This window comes from Chiloscyllium plagiosum, unplaced genomic scaffold (genome assembly GCF_037043375.1).
Source record: "Chiloscyllium plagiosum isolate Xiang-an unplaced genomic scaffold, Cpla_swu_hap1 HiC_scaffold_11, whole genome shotgun sequence".
Lineage (NCBI taxonomy): Eukaryota > Metazoa > Chordata > Chondrichthyes > Orectolobiformes > Hemiscylliidae > Chiloscyllium > Chiloscyllium plagiosum.
Window position 1 is genome coordinate 15501737 of NW_028270149.1, and position 23268 is coordinate 15525004.

General features: G+C 42.2%; 1 protein-coding gene across 6 annotated transcripts in view; it reads left to right on the forward strand.

Moving 5' to 3' along the window:
• The window catches only part of LOC122557427 (mitogen-activated protein kinase kinase kinase kinase 4), a 317468-nt gene that overhangs the window by 173094 nt on the left and 121106 nt on the right, over nt 1-23268 (forward strand). For all 6 annotated transcript variants that reach the window (XM_043705152.2, XM_043705149.2, XM_043705150.2 and 3 more), the window contains exons 10-14: nt 4650-4825; nt 5955-6027; nt 8540-8747; nt 11645-11818; nt 14051-14116. In XM_043705152.2, coding sequence (XP_043561087.2) covers nt 4650-4825; nt 5955-6027; nt 8540-8747; nt 11645-11818; nt 14051-14116 — 697 coding nt within the window. The remainder of the gene's footprint in view (nt 1-4649; nt 4826-5954; nt 6028-8539; nt 8748-11644; nt 11819-14050; nt 14117-23268) is intronic.

Genomic DNA, 23268 nt, shown 5'->3' on the forward strand with positions numbered 1-23268 from the left:
TCCCAAGGTCAATGAGGATGGGCAGTAAATGTTGGCACAGCCTGCAATGTCCACATCCCATGAGTAAATTATAAAAAGATGTTTAGGGAGGGATTTCCAGAAAGTAGAGCCTATAAATTTGAAAGCACATCCAACAATAATGGAGCAATGAAAATTGAGCGCCATAGCAGAGAGCAAAATTGGAGGAGTGGACAGATCTGGGAGAGAGTGAACAGAAAACCAAAATTTCTGTTTAGCTGGAAATTCAGTATTCATACAATTACTCAGAGTTTCTATTTGATTTATAAAAGGGCTCTCATAATGAAATTAGGATTCTAAATTCAACACTCATCTTATCTTGTGTTGAGAAAACAATCTTGTATTCCCAAAATCTGAGGTATTGTGATGCTGCACCAAAGGTATTAATTTGCTGGTGCTCATATTTTTGATTGTATCCAAGTCATACGTTTTGGGACGTAAGACGCATCTTGTACCCCAATAAATGTGCTGGGTTGAGAATTCAACTTCCCCCTAAATTCATACTATTCCCATTCACCTGTCCCATCCATGCTTACTCACCTACACAGTTTCCCTGTCAAGCAATGCCTCGATTTTAAAATGCTCATCTTTGATGTCAAATCCTTCCATCACGCCTGCATATTTCTGTAATCTCCTCCAGCCACACAACTTCCTGCACTCTTCTGTTTCTTCCCTTCAATTCTCATCAGTCTCAACCTCATTTTCTTCCATTAAGGCACTCCTTAAAACCCATCACTACCTCACCTTTCCGTTACTCTTCCCACCCCAACCCCTCCTCTCTTTAGCTGTAGCACCCCTACCCCACATTTAGTCCTGAAGAAGGGCTAATACCCAAAATGTTGACTTCTCCACCTCCTGATGTTGCCTTGCTTGCTGTGTTCTTCCAGCCTCAAGTTTGATTCCTTAAACCCTACCTCTGCAACCATGTTTTTGACTGACAAATAATGGCACAGCTGGGCACGTGATTTTCCTTTAGGAGGACAGAGTGACCTACTCTTTTCCTCGATCATATGTTTGTATCTGCCTGCTTGCAGCGTGGCAACATATCTGAACATACTATCATATAGCTGTTTGCCTCAAGAATACATGTAGCTGCTGCTCAAGCTCAGAAACCCAGAGAAAAAGCCGGTGACACTTCCCACACATGGGCCTGTCTGAATCATAAGAAGTGCCCTTGACTCCCCACTTGCTCCAGGACAGACCTTCTGCCTGGCTGAGCTGTCCTTCCATACCTTACCTTCAAAGCTATAAGTTGCATTACTTACCTTTATTTACTTTAAGCTTACCTTAAATTACTCTGCTATTGTTAGCTTTAAACTGGAGACTAGTAGAAATAGAAATCCTTGGCCCTTACTCTCAACTGGCTCCCTCTCCTGTGTCTGCGAGTTCTTACTTTCCCTGTGTTAACTCATAAATTTACATTTCTAAGAAATACATTCTTAACCGCTACTGCTCAACAAACAATCAACACTCAATTTTCCTGTGAAGTCACTGAGACTATTTTTCAAAGAAAACAATATTTTAAGAAGTTTAAAGAAATTTTAGGCTGTTGTCTATTTGAAGGATTACCACATTGTTGCTCTACGCAAATAAAACTAATATTTCACATTAGGTAGATCAATCATTTCCTTTTTATGAGAAAATAGCTTTGGGTGTACTCATCAGAAAACATTAAAACGTTCGTATGAGGAACCTCGCTACACTTTTTTTTCCTAATATTGCCTGCTTCACACATTATCTGTCGACTCAAGTATTGCTGAAAATGAATTCATTTTATTGAAGAATTTCATCTTGCGCTCAGCAGGGACTTCATAAGAATACGACTGTAAGGGGAAATAACATTGTAGACTCTATGACATGAGAGTGATGAATATTTATCAAATGGATTCTGATTGATAAAAGGGCTGTTATGCAATATGCACCAGTTAGATGATGACTGATAATTAACTGCCAAGTTTTGTTTAAATTTAAACCAGTCACGTTGACTCAATATCTTGACCAAAGGAATAATCCATAGAATGGCTGTTGCCTATTTTGTTACTTTGAAACAAGAACAATGTGTACGCATGCTTTGACTTTCTGCAAAGACCAGGACAATGAAATATAGAAACATACAAAACAGAACTAAGAGTAGGCTATTCAGCCCTTCAAGTCTATTCTTCCATTCAGTATGGTCATAGCTGATCATCCAATGCAGTAGATGAGTTACCTTTATCAGTCAGAGTCCATTTGCCAATCAATATTCTCGACACATACAGCATCAAATATTGTTGCCTTTTATATCAGTATCCTTGCAAATGTGCTGACAAGACCATGAGGAAAGGCTGTGACAGAAGGTGTCTTTTTATCAGCAATTCAAATTCTCTAATACCAAATCACTACAATTCTACTCATTATGAAAGGACAATTTGATACTACAATGATCAGTTCAATCGGCCTTTGTAGGTTGCAAGATCAATGCCTCAGTAATGGCTGCATTTTAGAACATAGAACATAGAACATAGGACATAGAACAATACAGCACACAACGATGTTGTGCCGAACATTTGTCCTAGCTTAAGCACCCATCCATGTACCTATCCAATTGCCGCTTAAAGGTCACCAAAGATTCTGACTCTACCACTCCCACAGGCAGCGCATTCCAGGCCCCCACCACTCTCTGGGTAAAGAACCCACCCCTGACATCTCCCCTATACCTTCCACCCTTCACCTTAAATTTATGTCCCCTTGTAACACTCTGTTGCACCCGGGGAAAAAGTTTCTGACTGTCTACTCTATTTATTCCCCTGATCATCTTATAAACCTCTATCAAGTCACTCCTCTTCCTTCGCCGTTCTTTTGAGAAAAGGCCTAGCACTCTCAACCTATCCTTGTACAACCTATTCTCCATTCCAGGCAACATCCTGGTAAATTTCCTCTGCACTCTCTCCAAAGCATCCACATCTTTCCTAAAGTGAGGCGACCAGAACTGCACACAGTACTCCAAATGTGGCCTAACCAAAGTCCTGTACAGTTGCAACATCACTTCACGACTCTTGAATTCAATCCCTCTGCTAATGAACGCTAATACACCATAGGCCTTCTTACAAGCTCTATCCACCTGAGTGGCAACTTTCAAAGATCTATGAACATAGACCCCAAGATCCCTCTGTTCCTCCACCTCACTAAGAACCCTACCGTTAACCCTGTATTCCGCATTCTTATTTGTCTTTCCAAAATGGACAACCTCACACTTGGCAGGGTTGAACTCCATCTGCCACTCCTCAGCCCAGCTCTGCATCATATCTAAGTCTCTTTGCAGCCGACAACAGCCCTCCTCACTATCCACAACTCCACCAATCTTCGTATCATCTGCAAATTTACTGGCCCACCCTTCGACTCCCTCATCCAAGTCATTAATAAAAATTACAAACAGCAGAGGACCCAGAACTGATCCCTGCGGAACTCCACTTGTAACTTTTGACCCATGATGGCAGTAATTAACTGAATAATGCACTTGAAACTAAAGAAGGACTTCCCTAGGCAATGCTGAAGGAGTTGCTTGGATCTGGATGATGGAGACCCACTTATTTTCTTCCTTTTTCCACATGGTGCAGAGATATGGTAAATTATGTTGGGATTTCAGCGTGGCCTGAGAGATGGATTTGTCAAAAGACAAGTATAATCAGTGGTCAGATCCAGTAGAGAGTTTCCACTTGTCCAGCCACCTAAAACATGGAGGCACATTCTCTGGATAAAGAACTGATCATTTAGGAGTGAGATGAGGAAATTACTTTGCTGAAAGAATTGTAAATATTTTGAACCCTCTCCATAAGAGGGGCTTGGATGCTCCATTGTTGAATGCATTTAAAGCTGGGATCACCAGAGTTCTGGCTTCTCATGGAATTAAGGAAAATGGGAAGTGAACAGGAAGGTGGAGTTGAAGCCTAACCATGACTGTATTAAATGTCAAAGCGGGTTTTTCAAGACAAATAGCCTTCTCTTGCTCCTATTAATTGTTTTTTTTGTTCTTGAGAGTATTGTTGAATCTTTTGAAGCATAAGGCACGAGGCCTCTCCTAAATGCTGATTAGATTAGATTACTTACAGTGTGGAAACAGGCCCTTCGGCCCAACAAGTCCACACCGACCCGCCGAAGCGCAACCCACCCATTCCCCTACATTTACCCCTTTACCTAACACTACGGGCAATTTAGCATGGCCAATTCACCTGCCTGCACATGTTTGTGACTGTGGGAGGAAACCGGAGCACCCGGAGGAAACCCACGCAGACACGGGGAGAACGTGCAAACTCCACACAGTCAGTCGCCTGAGTCGGGAATTGAACCCAGGTCTCTGGCGCTGTGAGGCAGCAGTGCTAACCACTGTGCCACCGTGCCGCCCACAAATGTTAAGGCCAGGTTGAGAGCAGATGGTAATGCTAGGCCATGTAACGTGACCTTTGATCTGCTTGCTGCATTTCCCACCTGTAAGATGGCAACAGTGGAAGGTGTTCCCAACTAAACAGCAAAAAGGTTCTGTTGCCCCAATCCATATAGTCTTTGGCGAGGCAATGGACTTCTGGGACTTTCAGAGGCCGTTCATATGTTTGAAATTTTGCCATTATCACTGAAACTGATTTATTTACCTTTAGGTCGAAGAAGTTTATTAATTTTGTGGAAAACTGCCTGGTGAAGAATCATTTACATCGAAGCACCACTGAAGCACTGTTAAAGCATTCATTCATCCGTGATCAGCAGAATGATCGGCAAGTTCGTATTATGCTGAAAGATCATATTGACAGAACTAGGAAGAAGAAGGGTGAGAAAGGTACAAACTGCTTCTGTTACTCTAACCGTTGATACTGGCCATTGCAGTTGTAGTTTCATTCTTCATTCAGCCATGAGCAGTTGTTGTAAATTCTGATATGCTCAATTTGTCAGACAGATATGCATAAGCTGAATTTCTGTTCCTTGTTACAGGAAGACTGTACAAATGTATTCTAAAAATCCTGTAATGTCATTTCAATTTGTTTTGCTGTATAGTGTTGAACGTGACAATTTATGCTTCTTGCGCTGCTAAAGTTTGTCTAAAAGCATTGGATTTACCTTTGCAATGTTTATCTTAAACACTCAGATAGACTTACATATACTTGAGTAAGACATTGTCTCGACTGCAGCTCAAGCTTTTGCAAACTTCCATGACAACTCAATCTCGAGAATCAGCTACTTGATTCTTCTTTGCATTCTACTTTGGGTTGAAATGACTCCCTTGTGTTATTTTGGTTAAAACCAGACAGATTAGTCAAGAAGCAGACTCGACAGCAGACTGCACAAATCCAGCTTTAAAACCCTCCTTTTCCTTGATTGATTTTGTTACATAGCTTTCTATTTGTTTCTAATAACTGGATGTTAAGTGTCAATTTCACTAATTCCCCCATATCTCTTTTCACTTTACCATCAGCTCTTTCAACACTATCTCTGGAAAATCTGCTTTTCCTGCATTACGTTGTGCAATACTCTGTGCTCACTATTTGAAATTTAATTCAACGCCAGTTATTCACTTCCACGTTTTATTAAATTATTCTGCTTATTTTATTTTACCTTTGCAAATTCGCCAATCCTCTCTACTTTGTCATTGCCCACTCCAAAAACACAACCTCTGTTTAGCAGAGAGTGAACTCCTTAGACACAAGCATAGGAATTCGAAGTAGCACCAGGCCATTTGGCCCATCAAGCCTTCAATAAGATCACGGCAGACCTGATTGTGGTCTCAACTGCACCTTCCGATCTGCCGCCTATGTGCTGTACTAGTGAACATATTAGGAGCCAGAGTAGGAGTAGGCCATTCAGCCCCTCAACGCACAGCTCATCAAAAATCAAAACTTAATTAAAAGAATTAGTTCCCGTTTCTGGACCTACCGAACATGAGCTTCATCATTATCACTTCCTGTTATTAGATGAAACAGAATATGAATATAGTGGAAGTGAGGAAGATGAAGATGGATTGAATGAAGATGAAGGAGAGCCGAGGTAATTTAATCATTGAAGTATTTATCCAATTGCATTTTGAAATTTTCTGGTGAATCTGCTTCCAACAACCTTTCAGAGAGTGTGTCCTATCAATCTCAGTTTGGTTTGTCTACCAAATTCTGTTGCATTATGCCTCTGTTCCACCATGTGCTTCTATTCCTTGCTTTTCATAGCCTAATAGAATCCCTGCAGTGCGGAAGCAGACTATTCAGCCCATCAAGTCCACATCAATCCTCTGAAGAGTATCTCATATAGACTCAACCCCCTATGCTATCCCCATAACCCTGATTTAACCAGGGCTAACCCACCTAGCCTGCACATCGCTGGACACTATGGGGCAATTTAGCCAATCTACCTAACCTGCACATCTTTATGTTGTTGGTTAAGAGGGAGAAATGGCTCAGAAATTCAAGTCATGAGGAAGCTGTGACAAAATTGTTTCCTGTTCACAAAGGGAAAAGTGAGGAGTGCAGATGCTGGAGAGTTAGAGTCAAAAAGTGTGGCATTGGAAAAGCACAGCAGGTCAAGCAGCATCTGAGGAACAGGAGAGTCAATATTTCGGCTACCTTTAAAAACAAATTTTGGTTTTACAGGATGTGTTTCAGACTGTTGTATTGGGTTGAGATAACATCATGGCTGATTGACTTTAATCAGCCTTCTCAACAATTGAGGTCCGTGATGCATGACACAAAATTCAACGTTAGCAATATCAGCTCTGTCCTTTTCTTTCACTCATTCATGGGTGAGGGCGTCACTGGCTGGGTCAGCATTTATTGCCCATGCCTAATTGCCTAGAGGACAGTTAAGAGTCAATCACATTGCTGTGGATCTAGAGTCACATGTAGGCCAGACTCAGTAAGGATAGCAGCTTACCCTAAAGGACATTAGTGAACTAGATAGGTTTTTTTCCCCAACAATTGTTTCATGCTCTTTTAATTAGACTTTCAATTCCTAATTTCTTTTGGACTGTGAATCCAAATTGCACCATCAGCCCTAACGGGATTCAATCCCATTACCTGGGTTTTTGGATCCACAATCCAGTGATAGACACAGCATCCCACCTGTGAAAAAGCAAAATTCACTGCCAGGACTGATGGAGCTATTTCAAAAAGTGTGGTGCTGGAAAAGCACAGCCGGTCAGGCAGCGTCCAAGGTGCAGGAGAGTCGGCATTTCGAGCGTAATCTCTTCATCGGGACTGATGGAGCTGTTTGGCTGGCAGCTTCCAAGGGCAGAACATCCTCCGGCTGTGGGCAGCATCCTGCCATGAACCACTTCAGTCCACCGCCAGTGTGTTAGAGCAGCAAGGCGTTCTTCTTCACAGTCTGTGAGCTTCCAGACAATGTTCTTCTTGAGCAGGAAGAGACCATTCAGCCTGCAGTGCCTCTGCTGGTCCATTGAAAGAGTTCTCCAAATTATGTTGCTCCCCTCCAGCCACCGTCTAATTCCCTCTCCATCTGCACCTCCCCCTTCCCCCCCGCCCCCCCCCCCCCCAATTCTTTTCCTCATATCCCTTAAACTTTTGTTTCCTTTTCGTAAAATAAGCATCCAAACGTATGTGGCGATTGTGAGGGGAAGGGTGAGAGAAGAGTTTCAATCTTAATAGAAACACAGAACATAAGAACAGCAATGGGCCATTTGGCCCTTCAGGTCTGCTCCACCATTCAACATGATGCTGGATGATCATCCTACTCAGTACCCTGATCCTGATCTCGCCTCCATACTCTTTGATCCCTTTAGCCTTACTCTACCCATGGGCCAGGAGTCTTTTGTCAAGTCCTACCTACTCCAGAGGTGTGTTATAGCATCTCTAAGCAAATTGATCAGAAAAATTGGTTAAATGAGAGAAAGAACTAATACCTTCTTGAAAATATTCAATGCTTTTGCCTCAAACACTTCCTGTGGCAAAGAATTCCATAGACTCACCACTATCTGCATGAAGACATTTCTCTTCCTCTCAGTCCTAGCATGTCTCCTTAGACTATGACCCCTGGTTCTGGCAAATGGTCACTGGAAACATCTTTCCTGTGTTTACCATGCCTACTCCTGGTGGAATGTTCTAGACTTCTATGAAATCTCCCCCCAACCCCTTCATTCTTCTAAACTCACATTTAAAGAAAAACAGGGTCTCACATTCAGTTGCGGCTAAACATTTCATTCATTGTGGCGAATTATTTCAACACACTGCCTTTTAATGCAAATGTTGCTCTTGTCGAAACGTTTCATCTCTGTTCTGTCTGAAGTGATCATTCCCCGGTTTAGCATCGTGTACAACAAAACACCCACAAATTTGCTTTTCCTGCTAAAACAAGTCAATTTGCAAAACAACATTTAATGTCACAAGTAGTTAAAATTAGCAGATTCTTTCCAGCAATTGGAGTTTTTCTTTTGTAGAAGGTGCATCACACGCAGGGAATTTTCATCATCCAGTCCAAGTCCATGTTCCATCCCCAGAACATGTCCAAGTCTGTTCCTTCACCTTCTGGCTAATGTTGTTCTGTGGTCTCCACTCAGTTCCATTGTTAATCAGCCCGGGGAGTCGACTCTACGGCGAGAGTTCCTACGGCTGCAGCAGGAGAACACAAACCGGACAGCAGCTCAGCAACAGCAACAAGTGCTCCAACAGCAACTGCAGGAACAGGAGAAGTACAAGCAGCAACTACTGGCCGAGAGGCAGAAACGCATCAACCAGCAGAAGGAGCAAAGGAGGTGGCTGGAAGACGTAAGGGTTTTTGTTTTGTGCTGTTCACTATTGTTTCTGCCATGTTAGAGAGATCACACCCTTTTTTGCTTTCTTGTTCCTTTGTTCCGGTCAAACGTCAACACTGACACCTAGAAAGGAGAAAAAAACAAACTTGGAAATAAAACAAACTGGTCCGACTCACAAATAGATGAGCGATATGACCAGTACATTCTTTTCTTTTAATTCATTCATGGGATGTGGGTATTGCCCAGCATTTGTTGCCCAGAGGGCAGTTAAGATCCAATTTGCTATGAATGTGGAGTCCCATATAGATCAGTCCAGGTAAGGAAGGTAGATTGTATTCCGTAAAGGTCATTTGTGAACTAGATGAGCTTTTATGGCAATGAGCAGTAGTATTATAGTCACCACTAACACTCACCTCTAGGCCAAGTACAGGAAAATGGTAGAAAATTGTAAATATGTTGGCATAGACTTAATGGGTTGAAGAAGCTCTTCTGGCCATATGACTCTACGATATTAGTCTAGCGTTTTCATTCAATTTTTCTATTGAATGATATTTTCACCATCTGCCCTGATGGTATTTGAACTCAAGTAACAGAACATTGCCTACACCTCTGGATTACCAGTCCAGTAACATTACCACAAGCCATCGATTCCCAGATTCATTTCCACATTTGGCTGGGTTTATTATAAATTGTGTTTTTTTTAAATCTCCTGGGATGAACACTTGGGGGTGAATGGTCTGTTCCTGTGCTGTGCAATCTTATGTAATCGGTGGTTCTTCAATATATTGTTGTCTTCTATTCATGGCATTGCCCATTGTCAGCTCAGACAGTGAAACAAGAAGCTACTGACATTGTTTATGCAGGAGTGCAATGTCTATTGGATATTAAAGAGAGAAATGTCTTCAGAAGAAAGAGAAAACACAGAAAATGACCAAACCATTTTAGAATTTCTTTTCCCCAAAAACAACCATTCCATGAATTGCTGCTTTTCTTAATAAAACAGGGAATGTGCCAAAGGTTTTTCACAAGCTGCCAGGATGTGATCTGGAGTCAGAGTCACATTCAGTTGTTTACATCTGAATGGAGTGCTCCATAATGGTAACGTGAGCCAGGAACTGACACTGATCCTGGACCAGGCACATGAACTCCAATGTGAGCATCGCAGAAACCCCGATCTGACCCCCAAACCTGGGACCGGTTAGATTGTCCTGAGGAATCTGTACTGAGTTTGCACATTCCCTCTGTGTCTGTGTGGGTTTCGAGTGCTCTGGTTTCCTCCCACACTCCAAAGATATTCAGGTTAGGTGGATTGGCTGTGCTAAGTTTCTCTGCAGTGTCCAGACTTGTGCAGGCTTGGTGGGTTAGCCATGGGAAATGCAGAGTTATAGAGATAGGATAGGGGGTGGGTTAGGGTTAGGGTGGGATGCTCTTTGGACGGGCGATGTGAACTTGATGGGCCAATGGCTTGCTTCCACATTGTAGGGATTCTGTGATTCTATGCAAATACTATCGCTACAAGAGCAGGTCAGAGGCTAGGAATACTGCAGCGAGTAACTCACCTCCTGACTTCACAAAGCCTCTCCAGCATCTACACAGCACAAATCAGAAGTGTGATAGAATACTCCCCACTAGCCTGGATGAGTGCAGCTTCAACAACACAAAACTTGACACAATCCAAAACAAAGCAGCCCACTTAATTGGCACCACATCCATAAACATCCACTCTGTCCACCTCCAATGCTCAGTAGCAGCAGTGTGCGCCAGTTACATGATGTATAGCAGAAAATCACAGAGGCTTCTGAGACAGCACCTTCCAAACCCATGACCACTTCCACCTAGAGGGACAAGAGCAGCAGATATATGGGAACACCACTACCTGCTCATGCCTCACCCCACCCAAACCCCTGCCACCCCCCAAGCCATTCACCATCCTGACTTGGAAATATATTACAATTCCTTCACCGTTGTTGGAATTCCCTCCCTAAGGGTATTGTGGGTCAACCTACAATACATGGACTACAGCAACTCAAGAAGGCAACTCACTATCACCGTCCAACCAGAACCATCTTGGGTAGATCTACTGCCATCAATCCTTCTTGTATTGATCCAAGTTACTGGTAGGAAGTAGAAAAGGATGTTGAAACGTGGTGCTGGAAAAGCACAGCAGGCCAGGCAGCATCCGAGGAGCAGGAGAATCGACATTTCAGGCATAAGCCCTTCTTCAGTAGAAAAGGATGCCCACAGAAAGTCTTCAGCAGAGATGGGCACAGATGTGATAAGCACTAAGGGTTTATTACAGTTTACTTATTACAACAGAGATATATGATAGTCTCTTGTCAGACATCAGATTGAAATTAAGAGTAAGTTGGCTAAAAGAACCTAGCACTAGAACATCAAACAGAAGACGTATTTACACCCATTATCCTTTTATTGTTTTTTTCATGGATAAGTCCTTTATATCTTGCCAGGTGAGGTTAGCTCATAATATCAGTTATCCCATTTCCGATATTAACTGCCTTGATAACACAAATTAAACTTGTTGTGTTGTTCTACTTGTGCTTGGTGTTTCACTTTCCAATGAAATCTGGGAGGTGAAAACAATGACTGCAGATGCTGGAAACCAGATTCTAGATTAGAGTGGTGCTGGAAAAGCACAGCAGTTCAGGCAGCATCTGAGGAGCAGGAATATCGACGTTTCGGATAAAAGCCCTTCATCAGGAATACAGCTGTATTCCTGATGAAGGACATTTGCCCGAAACGTCGATTTTGCTGCTCCTCGGATGCTGCCTGAACTGCTGTGCTTTTCCAGCACCACTCTAATCTAGAATGAAATCTGATATCTATCTGATAAAGTTAATCTACGCATCTTAAGCTTTTTAACAATTCTCATTTCTGTGCTGACTCACACAGCACCACAAAAGGGAGCAGGAGCTCCGCAAACAGCAAGAGTGCGGGAAGAAAACGCCAGAAGTGATGGAGAGACACAGAAAAGAGCAAAAGAACAGAGGAGAAGAAGAAAGGAAATGGGCAGAAGAGGAGAGATGGAAGATCGTGGAAGGGAAACGGAAAGTTGAGCAGAAACAGGTAGGCTTTCACTTCCTGGGATCAGGAAACCCCTTACTGGGGTCAGGTAAACCCTTAGTTTAGTCACTTTAAGATGTAAAATGGTAGATCTGAAGTTGGAGTTAAGTAAATTAATTAGGGCAGCATGGTGGCTCAGTGGTTAGCACTGCTGCCTCACGGTGCCAGGAACCGGGGTTCATTTACACCCTCTGTCTGGATGGAGTTCACATGTTCTCCCTCTGTCTGCATGGGTTTCCTCCGGGTGCTCTGGTTTCCTCCCACAGTCCGAACATGTGCAGGTTTGGTGGATTGGCCATGCTAAATTGCCCATAGTGTCCAGGAACATACAAGCTAGGTGGATTCTATGGGAAGTGTAAAGCTGGGTAGGTCTAGGTGGGATGCTGTTCGGAGGATCAATGTGGACTTGAAGGGCCTAATGGCCCGCTTCCACTCTGTAGGGATTTTATTCTATGATACTAAAGCGGGTTGCATCGGAAATTCCTTTCTCAGGCACTGTTGTAACATTTTGTCGTGCAGTTATTAATGAATCTCATGAAATATATTTTTTTAAAAGTCTTACATTTAAATATCTTTCTTGCTGCCCTCAGAATGGTCCCAAGTACTCGGCAGTCAAGTACTTTGGAAATGTTCCCAATGCTTAAGAAATGTGACAGCTATTTTACACACAATCAACTCCCACTACAATCACAAGCTGGTGACCTGTTTTAATCATGTTGGCTGAGGGATAAATATTAATCATCTCACCATGCTCTTCTTCAAATAGTGCCATGGACTTTATGTTCCACCTTCATGAACAGAACGGCCTCAGTTTCATGTCAGATCCCAAGTGAAAATGCACCCTGTAGATCCTGTAGCGCTTGCTCAGAGCTACATTGAGGGTGAGTGTAGATTTTCATGATCAAGTCTCCAAAGTGGGATTGAACCTGCAGCATCCTGCCTCGGAAGGAAACGTGCTGGCACTGTGCTACAATCGACATGCATGCTGTAATAGCCATCACAACGATGGTCTTGAGTTTGAGTGTGTTCACAATGGACTACAGCCATTCAAAAAGGCAGCTCACCCCCTTATAAAGTCATAGAGTCATACAGCACAGTCTAACTCATCCATCCAACCCTAATCCCAAACTAAACTAGTCCTACCTACCTGCGCTTGGCCCATATCCCTCTGAATATTTTTTTCATTTACTCATCTAAATGCCTTTTCAACATTGTAACTGTACCTGTATCCAACACTCCCTTGGAAGTTCATTCAACACTGTGTAAAAAAATTGACTCGTGTGTATTCTTTATATTTTTCTCCTTTCACCTTAAAAGTACACTGTCTAGTCTTGAAATCCCCCACCTGAGGGATAAGACACTTACCATTCACCTTATTTATACCCCTCGTTATTTTATAAACCTCTATAAGGTCATGTCCTACACTCCAATGGAAAAAGTTCCATTCTATCCAGCCTCTCCTTATAACTCAAACCCTCCATTTCCGTCAACGTTCTATTATAGGGAGACCAGAACTGGACACAGTACTTGTGGGCGGCACGGTGGCACAGTGGTTAGCACTGCTGCCTCACAGCGCCAGAGACCCGGGTTCAATTCCCGCCGCAGGCGACTCTCTGTGTGGAGTTTGCACATTCTCCCCGTGTCTGCGTGGGTTTCCTCCGGGTGCTCCGGTTTCCTCCCACAATCCAAAAATGTGCAGGTTAGGTGAATTGACCATGCTAAATTGTCCGTAGTATTAGGTGAAGAGGTAAATGTAGGAGTATGGGTCTGGGTGCTATACGCTTCGGCGGGTCGGTGTGGACTTGTTGGGCCGAAGGGCCTGTTTCCACACTGTAAGTAATCTAATCTAATCTACTCCAGAAGAAGCAACTAGGGGTGGGCAATAAGTAAATAAATAATATATACTGGCCAGTTAGTGACACCTATATCACGCAACTGAACAAAAAAAAGTGTGTTTCAGATGGGATGAAGTTTGGTTTAAATATTCCAAAGTTGGATACCTACTTTTAATGAATTCCAGTTTTTGCTATTGTCATTTCTGGTCCGATCAAATAAAGATGTAATAAGCTGGCAATGGTCCATATTTCTGAATATTTTTAATGGAAGGTCCAAGGAAGATTCTATCCCTGATCTCATCTGTAATTATTTAAGGAGAATGTCCTTCTCAGACAAGACACTTGTTAATCCATGAATTCATTCTGATGCTGATACTGAATATCTCTGACCTTTCTGCAGATGGATGACCGAGCAGAGTCCATGCTGAGTGAAAGCCCTATAATGATGAATGTACCTCAGCAGCAGGTATGCCAACCTGGTTTGCCAACTCTGTCATTATGGTTCATTCAGTGGATTTAGCTGGGCATCTGGTACATGGGAGAAAAGTCCCACCAGTCTCACATGCAAGGAACAGACATACCTCTTTTGAGGTATCTGAAAGTGGGCCATACAATTTGAGTGCAAGAGCTGTTAAACTGCATTCTGAATCTACTATGTCTACCATAACAATGTTATATTATGTTTTGTGAGATTCTAGTAGGATTTTAACTTGCCAGGGGCCAACAGCTTTTGTGGTATACATGATGTTGTACATGACTGATAAATCAAACAGCACTATGTAACTAACATCATGCTCTTCAATTTAGAATAGGTCGAAACTCTGAAATCACAAAGGTATTGAATGTACAAATATCAAATTATTTCATAATGTCTTTCAGTTATTTTCCACAGAAGATCCTTGGAACTGTATCAAAAATAGTGCAGTTGTGAATTGAATTAAGTTGTCTGTTTCTGTCTATCTTTGGAACAAGTTTAAACACTTTCAAAGCAAGGAAAGTTCACCTTGTTCATACTGTTTATAGCTATTGGACGGCAAGAAACTTTTATTCATCTGACACTACACGTAAATATCCTTGTTAAAATCATTTGATCCTGTTAAAAGATTTAGACTGTGTTAACATAGTGTATTTGGAAATATGTTACTAAGTTTTAAAAAAAGAATTGATCTAGAAATTGAAATAAAGCAGGCACTGCACAGATACCAAGGTCCCTGTAATGTGGTAGGATGGATGGATTGCAGAGAGTGCATGTGTTGAAGGCCAAGTGCCTGCTAAATTGGGCAAAAGGCAAACACGAGACATCTTTTACCTGCACTTCTGGTGGGTTTTTGTTACATGCGTATATAGGGTCTAATGATTACCTTTTGTTCTTGCATTGGTTCATGGGATGTGAGCAGTTACTGCCAATCCCTAATTGCACAAACAGCAGGTGAGAGTCATGAACATTGCTGTGGGTCTGGAGTGGACCAGGTAAGAATGACAGGTTTTCTTCTCTAAAGAGCATTGGAAAAGTAGATAGGGGATTTTTTTTAACAAAAAAAATAAACAACTGTGGTCACGCTGGTTAGCTGAATTGGCTTGTTTGCAATGTAGAGTAACACCAACAGCTTAAGTTCAATTCCTGCACCAGCTGAGGTTACCATGAAGAATTCTCCTTCACAAACTCTCCCCTTGCCTGAGGTGCGGTGACCCTCAAGTTAAACCACCACCAATCACTCTGTGTCTATTGAAAGAGCAGCCCTATTGTCTGGTAAGACTACAGCCACATTACGTAGTCACATTTGGGGCTACATTTCATTCCAGATTATTATTGAATACAAGTTTCACCATCTGCTTTGATGCGATTCAAACCCAAGTCCCCAGAGCATCAGCCTGGGATTCTGAATGACTCATCCACTGACATTTCCCCTACATTACTGTCTCCTCTGCTCAAGGCCTCCTTTCCAACCTTGTTGTGGCCTGAAGCAACTAACTTTAGTCAGCTGCATGGAAACCCTGCTCAGGGGTCACTTAGAACAAGGGAGATTATTTCCTCTTTATGCCATTGCACGTTCTCCTGAATTTCTGGGTCTTTTTTATTTGCAGCATTACCTTTCTGATTTCAGCTCACATTGTACAACCAAAGAAGCTGGGTAGAGTCTCCTCTCTTTCGGGTCTGAACTGTTTGAGTCAGTGCCACACCCTGAGCAACCATGGAAGAGAAGTTGGAGAAGTTAGTTTGTACAGGTTTTGTGAAAGGGAACTTATGATGGAGGAAGACAGTGGAGAACAGCATGGAGACAAACAAAAATGAAAGGGCTGGGGAGAAAATATCCAGAAATGGCAATCAGTAGCAAATCAGCAAGGATAAACAGAGCTGAGATAGGAGATTTGCACATGAATATCAGAATGATTAAGGGTTTTGCATTGTCAAAACCAGAAGAACAAATTAGAACCTGTTTGCCATTGATATCTGGGCATAATTAAGGGGATGTATTCCTTAACAAAGAGGTTTGAACTCAGTTCTTCAGATAGAATAATTGGCACGAGGAACAAATGATGAGAATTTCACACAGTGAGATATGGTGACCTGGAGCGTGCAGCTTGAAAGGGTGATGGAAGCAAATTCAAACGTAACATTTCGGAGATAATTAGATATATACTTGAAGAGAAAAGTTGACAGGGTGATAGGAATAGAGCAGGAGAGAATGGGATTAATTGGGACAGCTCTTTCAAGTTAGGTGTGAAGAGCAAAATAACTTTCTTCTCTGCCATATCTTTATATTCTACCTTCTCTAGTATCTCTCTGTCACTTTTACAATATGGACACCACAGATGTTCACACTACTCCAAAGACTTGATTTTGTGGATTATAGCTGTTCCCAACCCATGGCTATGTGGGAAGGGGAGGCTAGTCTGCATTCTTAATGGCTGAACAACCACCCCCAGCAATTGAATAGGCAGCACGGTGGCTGAGTGGTTAATACTGCTGTCTCACAGTGCTAGGCACCTGCGTCCAATTCCTGCCTCAGGCGACTGTCTGGATGGAGTTTGCACATTCTCCCCATATCTGCATGGGTTTCCTCCTGGTGCTCTGGTTTCCACCCACAATCCAAAGATGTGTAGGTTAGGTGAATTGGCCAAGCTAAATTGCCCATAGCGTTCTGGGATGTGTAGGTTAGGTGCATTAGTCAGGGGTAAATGTTGGGTGACAGAGGAGGGAGATGGTTCTGGTTTCCACACTGTAAGGATTCTATGAACACAGGGAGATGCCTTAATTGATTTAAGATGAGACTCCTATTTTCTTAAAATGTTTATTTTCTAAGGAGAGTATTTTTACCCTTTATTATTCTTTATATCCTTTTTACCCTTCCTACCAAATTATATCACTTCATGCTTGTCTACATTGAAGTTACTTTGCTGATTACACACCCATTCTTTAAGTTTATTACTTCCTGATCTCTTCCTTTAAAAACATAGCCACACCATTATTAGGAGTAAATAACAAGTCCATGCAATTATTTAAAGCTTCTGCCATTTTGTCAGTTTTGCCTCCGAGTGTGGTTCCCTTTGTGGCCTCATTCATAGACTCAGACATTTATAGTACACAAGGAGGCCAATCAGCCCATAAAGTACATGCTGGTCGATAAAGATCTAACTATGCTAATCCCATTTTCCAGCTTTCCAACCAAATTGCTCTAGAGGCTGTGGCAATGCAAGTGAATATTTAAGTTCTGTTCAAATGTTACAAGAGGTTCTGATGCAATCCGTCTTTCAGGCAGTGAGTTCTATATTCCTACAACCCTTAGTGAAAAAAAATTCTCCACAAATCTGGTCTTATTCTTTTACTAATTACTTTAAATCCATGACTACTGGCTGTTGACCCTTCTACTAATGCAGAAAAACTACCTTCGCATCAACGCTGTCTTTGATGCTCATCACTTTATCCTAAATCTGAATTTCCTTTCATGATTTCTGTGGCAGCAGTATCGTTAATTGTTTTCTCCGTTCGGTGGCAGTTTAATGTTATAGCTCCCTTTGTCTTCGGACATATTTTTCAAAAACTTTATTCAGATTATATCTTGGGTTTCCATCGCTTTATAAAACCGTAAAGCTTAGGAGCAAAGTAGGAAACTTAGCCCATCAAAACTGGTACACTTTTCAATGTTAAAATTCACACAACACTAGGTTATAGTGCAACAGGTTTATTTGGGAGCACTGGCTTTCAGAGCGCTGCTCCTACAACCACTTGACGAAGGAGCAGTGCCCTGAAAGCTAGTGCTTCCAAGTAAACCTGTTGCACTTAACCTGGTGTTGTGTGATTTTTAACTTTGTACACCCCAGTCCAACACCGGCACCTCCAAATCATGACACTTCTCAATGGGATCATGACTGATCTGATAATCCTCGACTTCACTTTGCTGCCTTTATATACATAACCCTTGATTACTTCACTGATTTAAAAATGTCCAACTCAGTCTTAAGTAAACTTAATGACCCAGTTTCACCAGCCTTCTGCAGCAAAGAATTCCACAGGTTCACTAACCTCAGAGAAGAAATCTTTCATCTCTGTCTTAAATGTATGAGCCCCTATGCTGAGATTTTGAACTCTGTCCTTAGACTCTCCCACAAGGGGAAAAAACCCCTCTGCATTTCACCTGTCAAGTGCCAAAGGATCAGCTTTGGGCTTTATGAAAAAAAAGACTTGAAATGGAGTTGTAGTCTCTGATCTACAATCCATTGCAATTCACTTTAAATTTGGATTTCACCTTTAGGCATTTAAGATAGCTAGATAGATAGAAGATAGAAAAGTACAGCACAGAACAGGCCCTTTGGCCCACGATGTTGTGCCGAGACCTAGTCCTACTGTAAAATATAGTAACTTAACTTACGTACCCCTCAACTCACTGCTATCCATGTACATGTCCAGCAGTCACTTAAATGTCCCCAATGACTTTGCTTCCACCACCTCAGCTGGCAATGCATTCCATGCATTCACAACTCTTTGATAAAGAACCTACCTCTGACGTCTCCTTTATACCTTCCTCCTAGTATCTTCAAACTATGACTTCTCGAATCAATCCTGCCCTGGGGAAAAGTCTCTGGCTATTGACTCTATCTATTCCTCTCATTATTTACACCTCGATCAGGTCTCCTCTCTTCCTCCTCTCCAGAGAGAAATGTCCGAGCTTATTCAACCTTTCTTCATAAGGCAAGCCTTCTAGTCCAAGCTAAAAAACTAAAAATCCACATTCAATTCTGATCTCTTAAGCCTTGCAGAGCAGAAGGAACAGCTGTAAATGATAACTGCTATCCATAGACAAATCACATTCAATTTAGACTTGGAAACCTGGTCCAAGTGAGCCCAGGTAACTGATACCTCCTTCCGTTTTAGGAATGCCATATCATCGATAAACCATCTGTTTCAAACTTGAAAATTTTGAACAGAGAAAGCTATTGCCAAATTTAATGCTCGAGTAAGAAGTATTTGCCTATAAATTAATCTTACCTAATGTTTTTCACCCAGTTTCCACCTTAGGACCTCAGGAGTCATGCTGAAATAAAATGAAAACGAGTTCTAAATATCTTTGAAATATTTATTGTTTCAAAACATATGTCCACATTTCATGAGAGTTCATTCAAGGCAATATACCCTCTCTGTAATTAATCCCCTGATAAAAATAAACAAATTTAGATGAGTAAACATACATCAAAGACAGCTAATCCTTAATAACTTCTTTGAGCTATCAATCAAACCATGAACTTATGGTCCCCTGCTGAGATAGTGATTGGTTAAGGAAAACAGCTAAACATTAATAATGCCAAAATGATAACCTTTAGGCTAATGTCACCAACAAATAGTGTAACTATTTGATCAGATATCTTTATATTCTCAATGAAACAAGTCTTTTTTTTTCTTATATTTTAAAGTCTGAAAATGTAAGAGGCTCCACAATTTGAACCTTCACCTCTCCCTGTTACAAGCAACAAGTTTAAAAACTTCACAACTTGACAGCTTGACAGGTATTATAAGCCCTTGAAGAACAAATTACTGCTACGATAAAAATTCCTAACTTGCCACATTTTTTGTTAGGCCCCAGCTACAGCAAAAGAATAAGAACTGTTTGAACTCGGCATCAACATCTGATAGGCCTGTTGAGTTTGGGTTTTCCATCCCGCATTGCTCATTCCCTGGCCCCTTAGACCCCCTATCTGACCTGGGGTTTGTCAGGAATGGGGAGAAAGCTTCTGAATCTTGGGTCCAGCTTCTACTACTTTGAAATTATCCAGGTTGAGATCATCCAATTGCCATAACTCACAGTGGGTCCTGTTCCACTATTACCCCAGTGCTCACTGCCTTACATTAACTCCCAGTCAAGTGACATCTTGATTTCAAAATTCTCATCCCTGTTTTCGAATCCCTCCACTGCCATGCCCCATCCTAGCTCTGTCATCAGCTCCAGTCCTTCGTCCCTCTGAGATATCTGTACTACTTTAATTCTGGTCTTAGAGAAACACAGAACCTAGGAGCTGGAGTAGGACATTCAGCCCTTCCGGCCTGCTGCACCATTCAATATGATCTTGGCTAATTTCTGATCTCAATGTTATATTCCTGTTTTCTTTCCACTGTCCTTGATGCCCCTTATGTATCCCTAATAAATTTACTCCACAACTGAGTGCCTGCCTTCAGTTGATTAGGACCCCTCTCTACATTTATTTGCCTCTCCATCTCACTTTATCCTTTTGAGATGCCTTCAAACCTACCTCGTCGGCACAGAGTTCGCTTATCTGGCCTCTTGTCTCCTCATGAGCTTCAGTCCCTACTTTGCTGTATCATGTTCCTGTGAAATACCATGGGATATTTCATCACATTTAAGGCACTATATACATAAAAGTTGTTGTTGTTACATCACTCCAAAACTGCTCTATTGCTCCCTAGCTGAGATGATCAGGTTTTCCATCACGTCTTTGCCGTGCTGCTGTCAGGGACATTGGGTGGTACCACCTCATCATTCAACTGTTCTCAACAATGTGAGGGAACACCTTGCTATGGCTCAGTGCTGCCTCCTGATGGTGCAGCAAACAGCAATTGACGAAGTGTCATTGAAGAGTCTCACAATTAGGCAAAATGATTAGGTTTCCAGTTATGCCAGACGTAGGGGAGTTTCCCTTTCAACTATGGGAATCACAGACCTTCAGCCTCCACTGGACAGCAACGAAAGTAAGACAAATGGATAGGTCTCTAATGCACGCCTCCTGGGATCTGTTGTGACAATGTAGATGTGTTGGAAATAATAGAGATAAATGAGGGGCATTGGTTCATTGGAGCCTAAATTAAACAAAGATCATTGAAGCAAATCCAGATCAATCCAATGAAATTATTCTTCCCTCTATCAGCAATAATGCAAATATTCACTCACTTCAATCTTTCTATTTGCTATTACAAAACAAAGCTCAGTTCAGAATGAGGTGTTCCCACTGTGCTGTGTGATCACCATGACAGACCTTTCAAAGTTGGGGACGTTGATTGCATTTGTCTCAATTTTAAGTTAATTGAGGTCAAAGTCCCCTGAGATACAATAAATTTGAGATTCTGGAGGGACATGGAGTCATTTTAATTTATTTCCCTGGTGTGTAACCAAAAGATAATATCCCGAACTAGCAGAAAGTTCTTGGAGATTTTTCAGTCTCCAAGGCACGCTTGCAAAATTTTAATTAATTCAGACAAGAGTAAATAACACCTTGACAATGAAATGTCTTTACAGATTACATATCAAGCAGCTGTAATGCTGCTGTGAGTCACATTTCTGTTTAGTGGTTTGTTTGGCCTGCTCTTAATTTAATTTCTTCTCATTCGAGGTTTGGATCTCTTTCCTCGATGTCAGTTGATGCTCTCACAATTCTTAATTCTGAATGTGAAATTGATAGACTCATGCTAACCAAAGATATGGAGACATATGAAGTTAGACCACAGGTTAGCCATGATCTCATAGAGTGGCAGACCAGATCAAGGTTGGTGCATTGTCATATTCTCTTGCTTTTCCCCCCACATCAGCACTGCAATCTCAAACCCAGTCAATTTAGTTCTGTCAGTGCTCATATATCCTGTTCACTGGTCCATCTTATTGAAATTTTGTGAATACAGAGATTTTTAAAAGATTATTTGTAAAAATGAAAGTTCCAAGCATTCCCCTATCAGCTTTCCGTAGAGACCACTCCCTCCGCGACTCCCTTGTCAGATCCACACCCCCCATCGACCCAACCTCCACTCCCGGCACCTTCCCTTGCAACCGCAGGAGGTGCAACACTTGCGCCCACACCTCCCCCCTCACTTCTCTCCAAGGCCCCAAAGGAAACTTCCATATCCGCCACAGATTCACCTGCACCTCCACCCACATCATCTATTGCATCCGCTGCAGCCGGTGTGGCCTCCTCTATATTGGGGAGACAGGCCGCCTACTTGCGGAGCGATTCAGAGAGCACCTCTGGGCCACCCGGACGAACCAACCCAACCACCCTGTAGCACAGCATTTCAACTCCCCCTCCCACTCCACCGAGGATATGCAGGTCATTGGACTCATCCACCGCCAAACCACAACAACGCGACGGTCGGAGGAGGAGCGTCTTATCTTCCGACTGGGAACCCTCCAACCACAGGGGATGAACTTGGACTTCACCAGTTTCTTCATCCCCCCTCCCCCCACCTTGTCTCAGCCGAATCCCTCCAGCCCGGCACCGCCTTCCTGACCTGCAGTCTTCTTCTTGACCTCTCCGCCTCCATCCTACTCCGACCTATCACCCTCACCTTGACCTCTTTCCACCTATCACATTTCCAACGCCCCTCCTCCAAGTCCCTCCTCCCTACCTTTTATCTTCTCCTGCTGAACACTCTCTGCTCATTCCTGAAGAAGGGCCTGTGCCCGAAACATCGAATCTCCTGTTCCCTGGATGCTGCCTGACCTGCTGTGCTGTTCCAGCAATAAAGTTTCAACTTTGATCTCCAGCATCTGCAGACCTCACTTTCTCCTTGTTGGTATTAGTTGCATTGGATAATGTACCGAAAGATTTGACCTTTAGATGTGACTTTTGATTTTCCATGTGTACACCTATGTGACCAAAATGATTAGAAGGTATTTGGTGATTTCAACTGTATGTTAATAGTAAGTAGCAGAATGACTCATTTGGACAGGTTCCCAGAGAGGGGAGTGAGTAGGAGAATCATCCAACTGGCAAGTAACCAAAGACAAATGAATAAGACTATGGCAGACATCCAGAGTGAAATTAGTGGAAATTAAAAACTATGAACGCTGGAAAAATGAAATTGGAGATCCATCCATTTTGGGCTACTCTCAGACTTTATGCCCAATGGAAGCAGATCTGGTCACATCCTCCTGACTTGCCTCACAATCAATCCCATGTTTAGTGACAAATCAAACCTTTCAGATCCTTTTATTAACCCATTAGATTCTGTTTGTGTTTTTTGCACATTCCCTGAAATCATTAACATTCTGTTGTATCCTTTCATAGCTAAAGATGCTAAAGTCAAACTAGAGAATCACAGAGAGCCACAGAACATTCTGTCTGTCCTAATTAAATATGTCAATTAAATTAAAGTTGGCATCGTTCTGACTCTGGAAA